General features: G+C 34.2%; 1 protein-coding gene across 3 annotated transcripts in view; it reads left to right on the top strand.

The window, feature by feature from the left end:
- Positions 1-21,637, top strand: part of LOC126977243 (5'-3' exonuclease PLD3-like) — a 106,145-nt gene that overhangs the window by 64,444 nt on the left and 20,064 nt on the right. For all 3 annotated transcript variants that reach the window (XM_050825973.1, XM_050825975.1, XM_050825974.1), the window contains exon 8: positions 16,202-16,330. In XM_050825973.1, coding sequence (XP_050681930.1) covers positions 16,202-16,330 — 129 coding nt within the window. The remainder of the gene's footprint in view (positions 1-16,201; positions 16,331-21,637) is intronic.

The raw sequence follows: 21,637 nt of genomic DNA, 5'->3' as shown, positions 1-21,637 counted from the left end.
GGGACAAAGCGCTACACTATACCGATGCATGAAAAGTTACAATTCGATTCATAACATAGTCCCTGTTGGTATAGCAACCAAGAAAGGCAGAACTAAGGAAAGCTTAGAGATAGACATTTTCTCAAATTCTATAACACAATTTAAGAAATTGGCGGATGAGACTATAAAAAATCATCTTAGTTAGTAGGTAGTTAATTGAAATATGTAAAATATGAATTTAATAGAATTATTTAATTTTTAATAATTATTTGTTTTTGTTTGTTGTATTAATTTGAATTATTATTTCCTGTAATTAATGTAATGAGCTTAATTTTATTTATTCTATTGTTAGTAAATTGTTTTTTTTTGTAACCTGTTATAAGTAAAAACTGTAGATTCATTTAATTATTATATTATTACTATAAAATTAATAATTTCATTATGTATGTATTGTAATTTAATTTAATAGTGATTTAATTTTTAATCTAAGACATAATCGTGATTTAATTTTTAAAACAGAAATTTTTACTTTGTAATGTACTTGCTTTTTATATAAGAATGTTATTTGCGCCTATAATTGAGGTAGCACTCAACTTGTACTTGTATAACTTAATTATATCTCTCGCTCATCATCACTCTATAAATTAGTTTAGATTGTCATGTCATGCTTTTGACAATGTTTGTCATGAAAAACTATTAGAAAAATGCGCTCAATATGGTATTCGAGGTCTAGCAAATGACTGGCTTAAATTATATCGCTTATCTTTCAAACCGTACTCAATACGTTGAAATTGCTAAATTAAATAATAAACAAGAAATAATACCTTATCGATCAGAATTTAGACTTAAAACAAAAGGTGTACCACAAGGAAGTATATTGGGTCCACTTCTATTCATAATCTACATAAACGACTTACCTAGCATTACTACTAATAACTGTACTCTTTTTGCTGATGACATCTCTATTGTAATTAAATGTAACATTGAATTGACATATGATATAGAAATTAATAAAACAATAATATAACAATAAAATAATAATAATTGAATGGCTTACTGAAAATAACCTGACTGTAAATATAAAAAAAAACAATGTATATGCAGTATTATAATAAGAATGGGAAAGGAAAAGATATTAATGTTAATTATCATAATGAGAATATTAAAGAAGCACAACTTGTCAATTTTCTTGGTATTTCTTTAGACAGCAACTTGTCCTTCAAGTCACATGTTGACAAAATTAGCAAAAAAATTAACCAACATGTATTTTTCCTCAAACGCGTATCAAAAACAATAGGTGAAAAAACAGCGCTAATGGCATATCATGCATTCGTGGTTTCAGCTTTAAGATATGGATTGGTCATATGGGGCAACTCGGTGAGCATAGGGCATTTATTTATTGGACAGAAGAAGTGTATCAGGGCAGTTTGTGGAGCCGGCCCCCTAGATTCTTGTCGACCGCTATTTAAAAAATTGAAAATTCTATCGCTGCCATGCCTATACATTTATGAAATAAGCCTATTTGTTCAAAAACATATGTGTGATTTCTATACAAAAAAAAGCCAGAAGGTTTTAAACACAAGGTATCCAAATAAACTCATAATGCCCTTCTGTAGAACTGCATCTTTTAGTAGAAATTGTTTCAGCATGTCTGTGAAAATATATAATAAATTGCCCAATGAATTGAAAGATTTACCGTTCAAAGTTTTTAAAAGAAGACTGCATCAGTGGTTAAAAAATAAGTGCTTCTATAGTTTAAATGAATTTTTCAATATTATACATAGGTACTAAATGAATTATTAAGTTATTTACGTCTCATATTATAATATCTTAAAATTTCATTTTATAAATATTATTGATATCATTGTGAAATCCGACATGTTTCAATATAACAGTACGATTAGTGTTTAGACAATTTTGTAACATATTTTGCATGTCAATTGACGAAACATATTGGATTATCCATTATATTGTTAACACCTTAAGTACAATGTTTCCGGCAAATAAAATTTCATTTCATTTCATGCATATTGCGGGTGAAATTTCGTAAGATCCGTTCCTAGCTGACGTCTACTCGACTATAGGAATATTTGTCGGGCGCTAACGAGTACCAATGCATACACTTGACCGCATGCAACGAATAGTGGCTCCAGTCATTGACGATCAAGTCATCTCCATTCACGATCAAGTCGGCTTGATTCTTGATGTGGGTTCTCTCTGCATCTTCTACCCCATGTAAAACCGGGAGTTCTCATAGAAGCGTTCGGTTTCATCATTACATGCATAAACGCCGGCGACGCATATATAACGCGTCCGCAAGTAAAGGGGTCTTTTTGATCAACAATAACTGAGGTCAACCTCTTTTAATATTACTGCAAAACCGTTTTCCAATGTTAGTATTATTACAATTAGCGATACAAATATGTAAATAATTAGTGTTATTACCACCTCTTACAGGTGGGACGTTATCGCGAACCCAACTCACTCTGATGAAGGACTTCCGAATGGTCCGAAACTAGTCGGTACCGATAATTTAATATAATAATGACTCACGAAAGTTTTAATAATTTAATTAGTATTATGTAATAAATATTGTACCTTTAGTTATTTGCGAGTTCAAATTAAAATTTAGTTATTTGTGAGTTCAAATTCAAATATTTTTATTCAAAATAGGATTTATAATCACTTATTGAACGTCAAAATCTACCACCCATTCAAAAGAGACTGCCTCAGACCTGAGAAGAATGGGCGCAAGAAACTCAGCGGGCTTTTTTTTTATATAAAAAATGGATTACAATGTAATATCGTACAATAAACATTAATAATTAAAGAGCCTGAGGGTGTTCACTTTAATCCCAGTCCGTGGTGTCATTAAGAAAATCGTTTATGCTATAATAACCTTTCCCACACAAACGTTTTTTAACAATTCTTTTAAATTTCGTAACACATTTATTTTGTACATTTTCTGGGATCATATTGTAGAAGCATATACATCGCCCAACAAAAGACTTACTAACTCGACCCAACCGAGTAGTAGGCATAACAAGTTTATGTTTGTTCCTCGTGTTAACATTATGAATGTCACAGTTTCTAGAAAATTCCTCAAAGTGCTTATGAACATACAAAACATTATCAAAAATGTATTGAGAAGCAACAGTCAAAATGTTAGTGTAAAAGAAAAATGAAATAAAGTATTATTATTATCATTATAACTATTAAACTATTAGACAGAGAACTGTGATTCCTATATCAATTTGTTAAGCAACTCGATATATTGTTATGAAATTTGAAAAAAAAGGTTGGATTAATGGTGAAGTTTTCGAACAATTTTAAAATAAAGCGTAGTAGCATACTGTGAAAATATCACAAAAAGCAGGTATTTTTATAGCATTAGTTACTCTACACTCTACAGTCTACAACCTTTGCCTTTTAAATAACACTAACATTGAGCTCCTGCAAACGTAGAATAAAACGCCGTTTTTTTTTACAAATAAAAGTGAATTTTGCTAAAATAAAAATTAATGTCGCTAAGTCTGGAAGGGTTTTGGAAGAGACCTAACGGGTTAATTCAAAAAACCCTACCAGTATGGGATATATTCCTCGATGAAATAGGATATAGTTACTACTCGGTGACATTAAATTTGTTGACATTATACATAGGTACTAAATGAATTATTAAATTATTTACATATTATATTATAATATTTTTTTAAACTTTAAATTTTAATTTTATTAATATTATTGATAGAACTGTGAAATACGACATGTTACTTAGACAACTCTATAAAATTTTTTGCATGTCAATTGACGAAACATATTGGACTTATCCATTAATTAGTTAACATAGTATTGTTACTAATAATAATATTATGTTGATATATAATAACTACAATGTTTTGTGCAAAAAATAAATCATTTCATTTCTCGTAAATTTTTATTACTTACAACGAACACTGTAACCCACTCCAATTCAACGAACGCATATTATAATAAAAATAATCAGTTACAGATTCAGCAATTATAAGCCATTTAATGTGGTACACAGACTGACACCGCATATTTTCCGATAGAATCCGGTTTGACTCTTTTAGGTAAAGAGTTAGTGAAATTTGTTAAATTATTGCAAACCTTGGCCCATATTCGACCAACGCTTCGAATGTAACAAGCTAGGAAGGCAGCACGTTACAAAGAACAACATCATTAGCTCCACACAGATATATTACTACTGGATGTTTCGTTATTAACTTCTTCTATTCTCATATTGATAAATTGACTATCTCTATTTAGATAAATTCAGTGTGTTATGTTGGTTTTCAGTGAACTCCAAAACGTATGAACGAATTTTAATGGGGATTACTTAATGAAGTGCAGTTTAGTCCAACTTGAGAGATAGGATAGTTTTTATTTCGATTTCAGACCCATAATTATTTTTATAATATTTCCAATATTTGTTTTGTATGGACATAATCTATGAGATAATTTATTGACGCACGGTTTGACAGTTATGCTCTGAAACAATTTCATTATAGCAACAGGGAGTATATTTTATGAGATTATTCTCAATTCGTCGGTATTTTTTTATGTTTGCTACCTCAAAACTTTCAACTGGGTTTTCAACCGATTTTTATAATTCTTTCTTTATTTGAAAGCTGGTGCTTGCCGTGTAGTCCCATTGTAATTTGGTTCAGATCTGACAATGACATCCACGAAAAAGCATAAGTCTTAAATTTGCTATACATACGTATAGCAAAGTGGATGATAAATTAATGAACAACTCAATATCGCGCCAACCAATGATTCTTTTTTTATTGGAAAGGATATACTTCAAAGATAGTTTGGTTAGGTTCTGATTACGGAATCCATGACAAAGTAACGGAACTCTTCAATTCTTAGGAGCAAATTAACGATACTTGGCCGAATCTTTTTTATGGTATCCGGATATTTAAGTCATCTACCATAACATAGTTATGGTCAAGTAATTGTCGTAGTCGAATATGATGATCGATGGGACTCTTTAACGACTTACGGCGGTTCCCAATATACAATCTACAGATAGACATAAATTACCTTCTACTGTCAGTAATTAACTGTCAATAATCTGAAGTTGTCCCAATATACCCGATAAGTCATTCTTATCGCCTTATATTGGGACGCGTGAATTGCAATTCCCATACAAACTTCTATCGCTGGTAAGCTATACATCGTCCCATTGACAGACAGCATGTACGGATAAGGTGAGTTACCGTCGCTAAGTTTATTGGGACAAAAAAGTCAACGATAGTTACGATTTTTATCTCGAGTAAGTGATAGACTGAATATTGGGTACGGCCGTTACAGTAAGGGTGCGATCTGCGACAGAATTTCTTATTGTCTGTAATCAAATTGTAACGCGCTTACGTTCATTTCTGCAATGAAAAATTTAGAACATCTTCACATATTTAGACAAATTGTTAGTTAGTGTACTTCAAATTCACTAAAAATTTTTTTTTTTTTACAAAACACAACCGACTTCAAAAACTCTTTCAAAACAATAGATATGCCTACGTAGGTCAGACTAAAAGTTTTGCGTAACTTAAACAAACAACATGTTATAACCAAAATATTATGTTTATAGCTTTTCAAAATACTCTCCTTTATATTTTAAACATTTTTTTATGCGATCGAACCTTTTTTTTTAACCGAAACAGGAGGACCACAGATCTGAAGGCATGTTTTCAACGTGCTGATTGAACGCTATCACTGCCTTTTCGGAATTGGCAAAAGTGAAACCCCTCATCAAATCTTTGATTTTGGGGAAAATACAGAAATCACTGGCTGCTAGGTCGGGGCTATGTGCAGGATGGGTGACGAGTTGTACTTTTTCGGAAGCTAAAAATGACTTTTATTGGCCGTGTGTGATGAAGCGTTGTCATGATGTAGGAGAACGCGGCTTTTTGGTCGTTTTTCGCGAACTTTTTTTCATACCCTGAGTAAACAAATAGTAGAATACCACCCTTTTGATCTTCAAGTAGAATTGTGAAGATGTGACCCGTAGCTGAGAAAAAAAATGCGACCGTTTTTGTACCAAAGTTTTTCGCTCTTCAAAAGTAACATTTGAAATTCAAATAGTTCCGATTAGCTAGAAGTGTAAAACATTTAGTGTGCCCCATGTATAATGCTGCTTAAAAATTAAATTCCCCCAAAACTTTGCAATAGTACCAGATAAAAAGTAATTTATTTGCACACAATTTGGTTTTCGCACGGTCAGCTATATGTGGCTTTGTTGCGCGTGAGCGATCTCAGAAACCTATATGCTTTGATACCCGCAATACTTCTAATATCGTGTACAGAGAAGCATTGTTGTAATCTTTATCCACATCCACATCGTCATCCACATCTGCATTCACACCCACACCCAAGCGGATGAAGTAGACTAAATAAAAGCCACTTCCAAATTTAGCCTAATACTGCTAAATACACATTTAATTAGAAAAAAAAGAGAATTCTGCAAACAACTCACATAAGTAAAACACAGGTTCCTAACATTATATGTATAATGTATAATTATTTTATTTTAGAAAGATATAATACGACTAGATAAAAGATTTCGAAAGAAACTACCTCGCAGTATCTTTCTTCATCACGTCAACGCCTCGTCGCACACCGCCAGGCGGAGGAGCTACTATTTGTTGACGTCACACGTGAAATTACTGGGTCACCCGCCGGTTAGCTAAGACCTCGCAACTTGCGATGTTTATCTTTGCCCGAAAATAAAAATAAAACTTCGAGGAAAATGTTTTATGGACGCCGCGGCAGCTGTGGCTGCGTTTCAAAAGGCAGTCGAAGTCCCTGAGGACGAGTGGTGTGCTTTTCTCAGTGGTTCCATCGTATGCAAAAACGCGAATGGACATTATTTTGAAAAGATACGAAAATTTATTGAAGTAGGCGTTACTTTGCAGAAATCTATAATCATTCAAATGTTTTGAGTTTCCTCTTATACGCCGCTCTTTAACACGTGACACGTGTTTCGCCTCTACACGAGGCATCCTCAGGAGATGTTGACTCGCCAAGCTCCGGCACGTGCCTAAGACGAATCTCGTGGATTGAAAGAATAAAACCAATAACATGGTAGTTTAATCAGGTTTTCGATTTCTAAGAACTTTCAATTTGACCCTCGTAGTACATAGATTGTCTTACAGAACTTGATTTTTTTGTAATATTATGAATATTAAACACGAGTGTATACCTAGCCATCCTATTATTGAAGGCAACACGGGCACCGAGTGTTTGACATTAGGATAGCTCCCTGTGTGACAATATCTTGTTTCTGGCAACCTAGTCATGTCTTGATATGTGTCGATTTAACTATATTATCAGAAATACCAAAGGCCTTATAATAAGTTCGAGAAAGTTCTCGTCATCAGTTGTTCTACTCTGCATTCGACGGTGGCAACAAAACTATTTATACATTATTCCGTAGGACACATTGTTCGCCTTTATACATAGACATATTTTTATTTCACATAACACAAATTAATTTACAAAGTTTTATTAAACACCTTAAATTAAAACATAACAATATCGCTTAAAGTAAAGTAATATTTGTGAAAATAATTATATAATCAAGAAAACAATCAAGAATGATACTAAACTGTACACCGCTCAGCGTATGCTGTAGCAAATGCTACAGCCCTGGTACCCATATAGCCACTTACTGAGTGTAATAGCCCCCGTAAGCAATATAGCGTTGGCAGTATATTTTATTTATTTATTAGAAAAGGCTTACCAACTAGACACACAATTAATATTATGTCTACTTATAATATAAAATTTCTTATATTTATATTTGTATATCTAACTTATAGGTATGCACAGCGTTGCCTTCATTTATTATTATAAGTTAAGTAATACTACTACAATATGTGTTTACTATTACTAAAAACTATAATTTTATACATCCAAATTATAAGGGTTCAAAAGCGTATTTTTTAAAATTCCAAATGTATTAAAATTTATATCTATACTACTATTACTATGGAATTTACTGTTATATAATTTTGAGATAAGTTGGATAGGTGAATTTGAGCCATAATTGTTTCTGAAGAATCGTACATGTACTGGCAGCTATGTACTAATACGACAAGGATAAGGTGGTACACATAATCCAATCTTAGATAGAAGTAATGGACAGACTAATTGATTATTTAATAATTTATATAAGAAAAGAATTTGTGACGCATTTCTTCGCAATTCTAAGGTTTTCATATTGAAAAATTTTAATTTGTCTTTGTAACTTATAATAGTGTAATTATTAGTGACATAACTCAATTTGGATATAAATTTCTTTTGAACTGACTCAATCCTAGTGATGTACTTTTTTTAATAGGGGCACCAAACTACCGAATTGTATTCAACCTGATATCTTACAAGGGAATAGTATAGTATTTTAAGCGTAGGAATTGATGTAAAAGCCTTGGTGTTACGTAAGAAAAACCCAAGCATTTTAAAACTTTTGTGAGCTATTTTGTCAATATGTTTATCAAATCTCAACTCCTCGTCTAAAATGACGCCCAAATCATTGATATGGTTTATTTGTATGCCATCAATATGATATTTACTCTCCAATTTCTTTCGTTTCCTGGAAAATTTTATAAAATGACATTTGGACGCATTGAGTTCCATCAAATTATTTTTACACCATAACATTACACGATTACTATTACGCAAGATCTCGAAGTGATCGAAACATTAACACAAAACTGGGCAAATCCGGTAGTATTTTTTGTAAAAATATGAGCGGACAGTTAATAAATGCGTTATTTCAAGTGTTAGTACAATTTCAATCTGTTGTAGTAAGTATTATTTAGTAAAATAAACAAATTTGGAGTGTAAATAACATATAATAATTACAACAACGTTATTAGTTATTTATGCAACTGTTGTGTAATAAGGGGTATTAAAACACGAATGTGGGTTTTCGATAATAGTATCAAATGAGTATTTTAATACCTAATTATCAACAGTTGCATACAAGACTTTATCTACACCCGGAATATGAATCCTCTAAAAGATTCTGAAACAGTAAGCTTACTGCTAACATTAAAACAGCTAGTCCTCCAGTATATACTATAACCTAATATCATCCATTACTGATTATATACAAATAAACTAAGTATTAAGGAAAGAATTATTTATTTTAGTAGTAATTTACATTTTGTATAGTGCAATTATTAAAATTCATTTGAATATTATGTTCTTTTGCAGCGTTTAAAATATCCGGCGGTGTGCTGTCAAAACTTGAATCGCTCATTTTTTCAAGAAAGATAGTGAGGTTTCGAATAACCTACTTTTTTTTACGGCGCGCCATGGTCTGGTAGTGTGGAACGTGCGTAAACGAAAATGTTCTTTTTTTGAAATTCATACAGATACCACGCATCGAGCAATAAGAATGTGGCTGTCTGTTAAAACTCTTTGCGCATGAAGGGATCGAAAAAAAACCAAGGAGTGTTGTTATGAAATTCAGTACAACATTACAACACTCGTTTGGATGATGTACTTAATGGTTATTACGACATTGGGTGTTTTAATGTTGGTAATAAGCTAACCGTTTCAGAATCTTTAATAGAGGATTTAAAGCATGGGTGTAGATAAAAAAAAACAACAACGAAAGCTTATGTTCTAACTTAAATAATACAATTCAGATTTGATTTGACTCTAACACCTCCGGGTAAATCCGAACCAATTTAAAGGCGTTTGAACAAAAAGTGAGATACTTCTCAGTATGACTAAAAACAACATAAATCGGAGGTGGAAATTGCAAATCAAAACATTATGTTAAGAAATATCTATATACTAGGCGAAACTCACGCGATTAAATTCACGAATGCAAAAACCGCGTTCATTTAAAAATAATTTTCAAACAACACAATAATTGTCATATAATAGAAATAATATATGGCACGTGTCTTCTAGTCGCTTTATATCCAAGGTCCCAAGAGTACACAAAGCACTAATTACGAGGCACACAGTAGCTACTAATGAAAGCTCTACATAATGCAACGTCTTGGCACTCAATAACACATACATGCTGGAGCTTGCACTCGCTACTAAAAGTCTTTGCTTTCATCTTTTGTCCGTGATAGTTTTCAGGGTTTTGAACTCGATGTCCGTCCATGTGCCCGTTTGTCTGCCAGCGGACTGTTTCTTTTTTTTTTATAGAAGACGCAGTTATTTTTCATTTATTTTTCTTTCTGTCAATATGAGTGAATCTTTTTTTCAGGACGTAATGCTGATGGTAAATGATACGACCTACCCATTACAATACAGTGCCCCTCGGGATTCCAAACCACTTGTCACCTTGAGACATAAGATGTTGAGTCTCGTTTGCCCAGTAATTTCGCCAGCTACGGCGCCCTTTGACCGAAACACAGTATTGTTTACACATTACTGCTTCACGGCAGAAAAAGGCGCTGTTGTGATACCCATAATGTGCCTACCCTACTGGTTGATTGGTTTTTCGTTATGATTGTGTGCTTCAACCCCCAATATTTCGGTACTGATGCCTCATACGAAATTGTTTTTCAATGATTTATTGGCAAAGCGAACCCCCGAACTTGGCGTTTATTCTTATAAACGCCAAGAGTAACATAAATTTTTGATACCGCAAAAATCCTTTTTTCTAACTCCGCGTTCGATTGAACCGCCAGTCATTATTCATCATCAAAATAACACATTAAAGGTGAGCGTGCAACAAAGAAAGTTAAAACAGAAGTGCCATGTCATTCTCCCTGAAAGTTTACAGGTGACAAGTTTCGCAAGGTTGTCCGATAAAACTGCGTCATCAGAGCTGGATACCGCATTATAGATCTACCTCTGTATTATAATAAAGCTTACTTTTTTATTTTCTTTTTATTTTATTAACTGACACAAGTAACTCAAGACATTTGAGTAACTTTGATAATCACTTTACCAGTGTAAGGCTCCTTTGCACAGGATGCCGGCTAGATAGAGCCGCGAACCAGTAATGTGTAAACATTACTGTGTTTCGATCTGAAGGGCGCCGTAGCTAGTGAAATTACTGGGCAAATGAGACTTAACACCTTATGTCTCAAGGTGACGAGCGCAATTGTAGTGCCGCTCAGAATTTTGGGCTTTTCAAGAATTCTGAGCGGCACTGCATTGTAACGGGCAAGGCGTATCAGTTAACATCAGCTGAACGTCTTGATCGTCTCGTCCCTTATTTTCATAAAAAAAAAGAAAAAAAAGTCGACCTGTTACGGTTAAGTCGTTTTTTCACCACAATAATGTACGCTTACAATTTCTTTATGTTAGTCATTCATAATTGTAAAGAATGGCCTATCGATTGTTACTAATATTATACGATTTTTGTCTATAGTATTTGGTATATGATACGAAATGTGAAAATTGTTTCAACTCCCCTCGGTCTCCCCTAACTCAAAACATTTGAGTAACTTTGGTAATCGCTTTACATCGTGTACGTATTACAAATATTTATCGATAGTACGATATACGAGCCTACGACCGATCTTTTGAAGTGTCTTCAAAATGGCTCTATACCCACTTTATGTAAGACAATCACTGCAATTCTTCTTCTCAATCGGTCACTCTCGTCAGAGTGGTCGTGGTCGCTAAGATGATGCGACATTAGTCGTTGGTCTCTTTAGTTTTGGATCGCTGTCCCTCCCACGCAGTCCATCCCTCCACTTTTGGCGGTTTGTATCATTGCGGGAGCACTCCACTACAGTTTTCTGGGTCACTGCTTTGATTGGAATTGTCCATCGCATGGGTGAGCGACCACCACCAGCAATTGGCACTGCAATTCAGTTCCCTTTTTCACAACACCCCATTACAATAGACAATAGACTAGATATGATTTGTAATACTCGGATCGCGTCAATGTCCTTTATCTCTACTATGAGGGATTACGTCTTATAAAATTATTCTGTCTGTTACTCTTTCACGTCAAAAGTACCCAATATCGAAAGGACGAAATAGGCCAAATTTTATCTCTTATTTTTAAGGAGTTTTCTAGGCTACACGATATTTCCAATTATCACGAAGATATGTCGTTTATATATTATTGCTTTTTGCTTAAACGCTTCAAATATATCTGTTGGCTAGAAATTAGCTCCTAGCCAGTACCGACTTACGTAGCTACGGACCCTCCAATATATGTACATATAACCTTAAAGGAAGTTAGTTTTATGTTTGACATTTGCAAAATGGGACGCTCTACGCTCGAACATAATTGGAAAATATTAAAAACTTACTTCCCAAGTAGTCTGAGTGTTTAGCGCAAGCTGTAAGAAATTTACGTGGAAAATTTTCGAGAAATGATCTGCCTTCAAGTCATTTTGTGCGTCTATTTGTAAAGCGTACCGCGCGTTTTGCGAAAACTTCCTGAAAATGGATCGTTATTAGACAAAGTATCCGTGTAAGTTCTCGTCCAGTGCGTGCAATTGAAATCATTATACCGTGGCTCAAAATGTGCAAGACCTCCACTTATAGAAAACACTAAAAGGACCACCCTTTACAACTTCTACATTTATGTGGAGTTTGGAGGACTGTGATTGAAAGACATTTCACAGCTTACAATCTCATTAACACTATCTACTCGTATGTATACGATATGACACGGCACATACAGTATATTCTTTCTTCTTGAATTGAATGAATTTAAATCACAACTTTTCTTGAATTTAATAATGTTTTTTCAAAAAAACAGCTTAACATAGGATGTTTATGAACTTGAGTTTTTTCCCGAAGCGAGTCTCTTAGACGCTTATTATAAATTACTCTAATAGCTCTCTGTTGAAGCACAAAAACGTTATGAACATGCACAGCATTTCCTCGCAATAACAAACCGATGGACATATTGCTATTGAAGTACGCAAAATAGACCAAATGTATTCACATCAGTCAACTGTCTGATCTTTTAACAGCAAAAGCTGCAGAACTCAATCTATTTCCTAAGTTACTGATATGTGGGCTCCACTGTATTTACTATATATGATAATGCCAAGAAAAACATTCGAACCTACAGATTCCTTATATTAATTACCTAACATTAGTTACAATGTTACAGACAGACCCACAGACGCACGTTGAACTTAATACACGACACATATATATACATTTCCACTTATATTGACTCATCACGATATCTCTGGAACCATAAGCCGAAACCATAAGAGACTTGAATTTTGGTAGGAATATTCCTTTCGCCGATTAAAGGTCAGCTAAGAACGGATTTTATTCCAACCCCAAGTGATTTTTCTTATGAAAAGAACAACGGGTCAGCTAGTAAATATATAACGGCGCGGATTCCCCGTTAATATTTATGAATATCAAATTCTATACGGACCATTTTGCTGACCATACCAATTACTCTTACCCTGATATAATTCTCAAAATATATAAAAGCGTCTACAATTTCTTTACAATTTACTTACATTAACGGATTTTATTCCAACACCAAGAGTTTTTTTCTTATGAACAGAACAACGTCTATCGGGTCAGCTAGTAAATATATAACGGCGCGGATTCCCCGTTAATATTTATGAATATCAAATTCTATACGGACCATTTTGCTGACCATACCAATTACTCTTACCCTGATATAATTCTCAAAATATATAAAAGCGTCTACAATTTCTTTACAATTTACTTACATTAACGGATTTTATTCCAACACCAAGAGTTTTTTTCTTATGAACAGAACAACGTCTATCGGGTCAGCTAGTAAATGTATAACGGTGCGGATTTTCTTTTAATATTTATGAATATCAAATTCTTTACGGCCTATTTTGCTGACCATACCAATGACTCTTACCCTGATATAATTCTCAAAATATATAAAAGCGGTTACAATTTCTTTTCAATTCACTAACATTAACGGATTTTATTCCAACACCAAGAGTTTTTTTCTTATGAACAGAACAACGTCTATCGGGTCAGCTAGTAAATGTATAACGGTGCGAATTTTCTTTTAATATTTATGAATATCAAATTCTTTACGGCCTATTTTGCTGACCATACCAATAACTTACCCGGATATAATCTGTACATTTATATAAAATTGGAGTGTCTGTTTGTAATATTGAAATAACCGTTTTTTACTACTTGTATATATACGGTACATACACCAAAATAACATTTTTTATAATTTTTGTCTGTCTGTCTGTTTTTTCCGGCTAATCTCTGAAATGGCTGGACCGATTTTGGCGGGACTTTTATTGGCAGGCAGCTGATGTAATAAGGAGTAACTTAGGCTACTTTTATTTTAGAAAAATTCTTTAATTTTAGAAAAATAAAGTCATGTTGCAATGTCCAAAACGTTTCATGACCGTTGTCTAACTCTAAAAATTATTTATATGGCAAAACAACGTTAGACGGGTCAGCTAGTTCTCAAATATAAAAGCGGCGACAATTTCCCAACAATTTACTTACATTAACAATGCCTTGATGGCTAAGCTTGTTCACGCTTGAAATTTTATTCACGATGGCGTGCAGTTCCAATTTCATAATGGCTTTTATACAAATTATTGTTTATGCGGTAAGTGCGGTAAAATATTCGTCAAATGTTTTATTTTTATCTTCTGTGGTGATTTTAGATACACATTACCTCGCGTTCAAGTTCAAATCTATGACGTAAGACAGACTTTATGTTAAGTTACCTATTTTTTAAAGTGTTTATTTGTGTAATGAATCCCAGAAATGAGGGTTATCACTTTAAAATATAAGAAATTTAGATTTGCAAGAGCGACATCTCAAGTCAATTTCGTAATATGTAAATATTGGGATTGAGCAGGTTATCAACTGCAAAGTAGATCCTGTAGATAAAGCCACAACCAGAGAGTTGAACAACGTATACAAGATTTATCAAGGATACGTCATTCGAACGGTTGGCTCAGTGGAAAGAGCGCTCGCACGAAACCCGAGAGGTCGCGGGTTCGAGTACCGCAGCGTTCATAAATTTTGTTTTCTAATTTTATCTGTGTTATGTTTATAATGTTTTTATTTGCTCTGATAGATTTAGATCTCAAGCTGAGTTCAATCCATAACTAGTAGTAGGTATACGAAAAATAAACTAAGTCTTGGCTGTATTTACGATATATTTAAATGAATTTAGAATAAGTTGAGCCAAGAATACGCACGTGAACGATTAATGACTATTTTAATCAGGCTGATGTGGGAATGGTTTATATATAGCAACAAATCGAGTTATTGCTGTATATAACGACGAGGGACGAGACGAGCAGGACGTTCACCCGATGGTAATTGATACGCCATTACAATGCAGTGCCGCTCAGGAATCTTGAAAAACCCCAAAAATTCTGAGCGGTATTAACATACAAATCGTGAATGTAATACTTAGCTTGTCACATGGACTAGAGTAATAAACCTGACCTGTTTTCATTGGTGTTCTAGCAGCAAGAGGATCTAACTATTATCTATCTTATTCTAGAGCTACACGTACCTATACCTAATTATCTAATTTTTTTTTTATGGAATAGGAGGACAAACGAGCGTACGGGTCACCTGTTTTTAAGTGATCACCGCCGCCCACAATCTCTTGAAACACCAGAGGAATCACAGGAGCGTTGCCGGCCTTTGAGGAAGGTGTACGCGCTTTTTTTGAAGGTACCCATGTCGTATCGTCCCGGAAACACCGCACAAGGAAGCTCATTCCACAGCTTTGTAGTACGTGGAAGAAAGCTCCTTGAAAACCGCACTGTGGAGGAGCGCCACACATCCAGATGGTGGGGATGATATCCTAACTTGTGGCGTGTCGTGCGAAGGTGGAATTCGGCGGCAGGAATCAGGTTAAACAGCTCTTCGGAACACTCCCCGTGATAAATGCGGTAGAAGACACACAATGAAGCGACGTCTCTACGCAACGCCAAGTGATCCAGCCGTTCACAGAGCACTGTGTCCCTGACAATTCTAGCCGCTCTGCGTTGCACGCGGTCAAATGGATCGAGCAGATACTGGGGTGCGCCATACCAGAGATGACAGCAATACTCCATGTGTGGCCGGACCTGCGCTTTGTAGAGCGCTAGTATGTGGGCCGGCTTGAAGTATTGCCGTGCTCTATTAATGACACCCAGTTTCTTTGAAGCCAATTCGGCTTTGGATTTTCTAGGTTCATCTTGTAAAAGCATATACATCTCATATAAAGTATATAATATATAACATGTGTTACTGGTGCGTATTTTTGCAGGTGTACTGGATGCTGGGAAGCTCACAGGTGATCCCCGACAGCTGGCCAGCCAACCTCAGCACAGACATCAACATGGAGCATCCAATTAATATCTCCAACGGTGACTCAAACTTCGGTGCTTTCATATCGGTGAGTGCACACACTTGCTAATAACTCAATAGAAATTATAAATATATTAGCCGACCCTGACAGACGTTTTTTATGAATTTGTCAATAATATTTCATAACATCTAGAATTATTTTTTATGAATTTGTCAATAATATTTCATAACATCTAGAATTATTTTTTATGAATTTGTCAATAATATTTCATAACATCTAGAATTATTTTTTATGAATTTGTCAATAATATTTCATAACATCTAGAATTATTTTTTATGAATTTGTCAATAATATTTCATAACATCTAGAATTATTTTTTATGAATTTGTCAATAATATTTCATAACATCTAGAATTATTTTTTATGAATTTGTCAATAATATTTCATAACATCTAGAATTATTTTTTATGAATTTGTCAATAATATTTCATAACATCTGGAATTATTTAGTAGAATATGCTCCCTGTTGTTGTAATGTAATAATTGTTTCACAGCAGAACTGTCAAACCGTGCTTCATTAAATTGTCTCATAAAAAATATGTCCATACAAAACAAATATTCGAATTAAAATATTTTGTAGAATATGCTCCCTGTTATTGTAATGTAATAATTGTTTCACAGCAGAACTATCAAACCGTGCTTCATTAAATTGTCTCATAAAAAATATGTCCATACAAAACAAATATTCGAATTAAAAATAGTTAAAAAAAAAATAGGACCCAAATTGAAATAAAAACTATCCTATCTCTCAAGTTAGACTAAACTGCACTCTATGAAGTGATCTCCATTAAAATCCGTTCATTAGTTTAGGGGTTCACTGGGAACAAACATCAGGATTTATATTATATAATATATTAAGATTTATTTAGTTTTGGGAGTAGAATAATATAACATATTGCAACAACGCTTGGTAAATAGGGGCGTGGTTAAGGTGTCTCAGAACCTCTTCTGAGACACCTTAACCACGCCGCAAGCCGTAAGATACAAAGCTATGTAGTTTAACGGCCGTTCCCAATATTCAGTCTATCTCTTACTTGAGATAAAAATCGTAACTATCGTTGACTTTTCCGGCCAAATAAACTTATTGATGGTAACTCACCTTAGCCGTGCGCGCTGTCTGTCAATGGGACGATGTATAGCTTCCCAGCGATATAAATTTTGTATGGAAATTGCAATTCACGCGTCAATATAAGGCGATAAGAATGACTTATCGGGTATATTGGGACAGCTTCAGATTATTGACAGTTAATTACTGACAGTAGAAGGTAGTAATTTATCTCTATATGTAGATTGTATATTGGGAACGGCCGTAAGTATCTGACGCAAAAGACGGCAATAGATGGATAAGGTTATCGTGTGTATATGTACGTGACATCGTAATTCGCGGCTTTTTTAATGGCGTGGCCACAACGAACTTAACAAATTATTTGAGCACGATGTTTTACTCTTTTAGTTTTATTCTTCTTCTCAATCTGTCACTCTTGTCAGAGTGGTCGTGGTCGCTAAGATGATGCGACATTAGTCGTCGTTGGTCTCTTTAGTTTTGGATCGCACTGCCTTTCCAAACTTGCTTATTATTTTTAAAAACCCTATATGTACGCGGATGAATTCACGGGCATCAGCTAGTATTCAATAATTATTGTGATTAATGCATATATGTTATTAAATAGGTACAGTGTAAAAAGTGTACTTTGAATATTTTTTTTAACGCTGTGTTAATATGTATTATATAACGTAATATAAGCATATCAAAAAGTACTTTATAGAATTTATGTCTGGTTTTTTAGAATGTGTAACAATAAAGTATTAATTAGAGGTCGGGACAACATATACTTATTTTCTTAAGTTTCGATCGTCTACAATGACCTATTTAGTTAACTTACTTGCAATTTTAGTCATTGAGGTCATTAAGCATATCATTCTTCAAGTAAAAAACCAAAAAAATCATCATAAGATTCAAAAAAATTCAAAATATTCAATTCAATAGCCGAAAAATTGGGCATTTTCATAAAAAAAAATTAAAACTCGAATATCTCGAAAACGGTAAGTTTAAGATGGGGGGTTCCATAGTGAAATCATACAGAAATGATGTGTACTACACGCCCTTAACGGATCTAGGTCGACTTTTCCTGTAATCCTGTATATAATAATCAATGGCGTTCACATACATACAGACAAATCACTTCGTATAAAAACAAAACCGAAATATGGAACATGCCACAAATTACACCATACCAAGCTTTTATTGCAGTACCATATTAGTTACATAGATTTACAAAATATCTGTTACGAAGTATACGTTGGTTTAAAGTAAGTACTTAACTTTAATTTTACAAGTATTCTGGCCTCACACTAGGATTCCCTGTGTCTTGAGGTCCAGTCTCTTCCCCTGTAATAGTACAAAATAAAAATAAAGAAATTTGGGTGTATGTGTGTGTATGTTTGTGCTAAGTAAGAAAAGAAAATTGCTAACGTTGGTAAAATAATTTAAATTATTGTTTTTTAGTTTAGTTTTTAGTTTAAATGCTATACATTGTCGCATTTACTCCAGTTATTTATAATATTGACACGAGAGTGGGTCAGGGATTGGAAATAATACTAAGCTTATAGGAACGAGTCTTTATTTGCGTTCACTTTTTCTGAACTTGCACTTGCCGGTCTGCCGCTGTTCGTCTTGTGGGCGGCGGTACCTTCAACGCGTCACACTGCACCGAACACTAGGTCTCTTCTATCTTCTTCTTCTTGGAACACTTCCACTTTTCACTACTTACTTCTTATTTTCTTCTTTACACTTTCGAGTCAGAACTAGAACTGCCGTAGGCCACGCTTAGTACGACTTATATACCCCCGGATCTGTTCTATTTTTAAAATGATACTCCCATTCATCTTTTAAATTTAAATTGTACTAGAAAATTCTTTTAACTATTTTTTTCCTGCTTACACATTTTCCATCCCTTTTTTTCTGTTCGATTTGATCCTGAACTTACTAGAAATTTCCATTAACTTAACAAAACCCAAAAAATTCCATACACTGGTAGGTGTATCGAACCCGGGTCTACAGCGTCTAAAGTAAACACTTTTCCGCTGAGCTTTGAGTATTGCTGACGGAGCAGTTGAACAATATCCTTGGTCAATAAGCTGTAAATATTTATTCAGTTAAGTTTTGATTCGGACAGTGTCAGTTGACACAGGAGTAAGGAGAAAAAGGTGCTTAGATTGTCTTTAAGCAAACTTTTGTCGTTCCGCTATCAGCCTGCGAATGATATGTCCTTATATTTATTACTTGATTAAATCATTTGTACATACATCCTTAAATATTAACATCTGAAATACAAATCTTATTCCTATATCTTATTATTTAAAAAATTTAAAACCCCAAAGAACCCCTCGCATACGTTATATTTAGGTACATACATAATATTATCACACATGATACACACACAGTATTTTTGCTTTTGATTTCAGAATATTTATTATCTCAAAAAGAATACAAATTCACTTACTGAGATACTTAAACTAACATGATACATATATTGAGCGGCAAATCGTTATATACTATACACAATTTAAGACGTTATATTTAAAGTTACAATAATTACACAGAGTTACAATAAATACTAATTAGGTAGATACATTAATAACGAAATAGGTGGGTAACGTATAAAATAAATGTTTACAGTAATGAATAAAACACCTACACTATTTTATTATTTATTATAATGACAGCTATGAGGGTATTTGTTTATTAAGGTCTCGTTCATGGTCATAGCCGGAAGCGGTCTAATAAAATAAGTTATGAGAAATCCTTCAAAATGCTTGATAGTGAAATATACATATTACATATAACTATTTTCTAAATCCTCAAATGTATTAAAGTAACTAAACTTCAAGACGAGCTAGTCAAATTCCTTTAAATAATGCACAAAATTTCTTGCAAATGTAACCTGTACCTACCGTCTAGAGCGAGCACATATCGTGAATATTATAGCGGGAGAGGGAACAAAATGGCCGACCGTTTATAACGCTCTCATGAATATCTACACTCTAGGGAAATACGATATTGCCAACCGTTCGTTTTACATGTCCTATAAACTCTGCTTATTTTTCATTATTGCAAGTTTAGGTAGGACTAAAATAGGTGCAGAGAGAACTTATACAATGTGATGGAAACTTTTTTTTTAAATAGGGACGAGACGAGCAGGACGTTCAGTTGATGGTAAATGATACGCCCTGCCCATTACTATGCAGTGCCGCTCAAGATTATTGAAAAAGCCAAAAACACCGAAACACAGTAGGTAATGTTTACACATTACTGCATCACGGCAGAAATAGTACCCATGTCAAGTCACGCTCTAGTCGTAAGAATATTTTGAATATATGTCTTTAAAGCTACTAAAGAAACATATAGAAAATAAGTTGGTATTTTGTAGCGAGTTAGCTAATTGTGATCGTTACTTTGAGCAACGATTAAAACCCACGGTTAGATTTATTGCACTTGTTTATAAAAGCTATTAAAAGCTGTAACTTGAGTTAGGTTTCGTTGTCTTCACGGGTAAGTTGCTTGATTAACTGTTGTTTGCTTATACTTTAAATTAATACGTTCGTTCGTTAAAATGTATCGGCGCAAATACTACAACACGAATTGAAAACAAGTGCATCCGCATTTCAAAACACGTGGATTAGCACGTGCGCCGGGTCCTATAAATACAGCCGCACGGTTGACACTTTAGTCAGTCGTGCTCGGGCTGTCGTACGGTACGGACCTCTCTGGGACGTCGTAACGCTGCCCGTTGAATAAACGAATAACATACTTACTCGTGTAGTTTTCTTTAGAAGAACAAATGAGTGATCTTCAGCAAGATAGCAATTGTGATGTCAACAGTAATGACGTCACACCTTTTAAAAACAATACAGAGGTTCTTTCCTCGTCATATATAATACATTGAATGGAACTTCCCACTTGTATGAACTATAACTGTTTGAGTGTAAGGCGTTTCATTTTTAGTGATTTGGGTTAACCTACCATTTTGGCGTGAAACTTATAAGCGAATGAATTTCTGTTAATTTGCGCGGAGAGTCTACTCGTGATAGTGGTCAGCAAATCAATGCCATCCGTCCACTGACAGAGTTCCTGATTCATTGAGCACCAAGATTATTGGAATAATAATCCACTTTGATTTGTCGGCAAGATTATGGGTACCATAACGGCGCCTATTTCTGCCTTGAAGCTGTAATGTGTAAGCATAATTGTGTTTCGGTCTAAAAGGCGTCGTAGCTAATCAAATTATTGGGCAAATGAGACTTAACATCTTACGTCTCAGGGTGACGGGCGCA

This window comes from Leptidea sinapis, chromosome 44 (genome assembly GCF_905404315.1).
Source record: "Leptidea sinapis chromosome 44, ilLepSina1.1, whole genome shotgun sequence".
NCBI classification, from domain to species: domain Eukaryota; kingdom Metazoa; phylum Arthropoda; class Insecta; order Lepidoptera; family Pieridae; genus Leptidea; species Leptidea sinapis.
The sequence above is the reverse complement of the archived record's forward strand: the minus strand, read 5'-3'. Positions and strand labels throughout refer to the sequence as shown.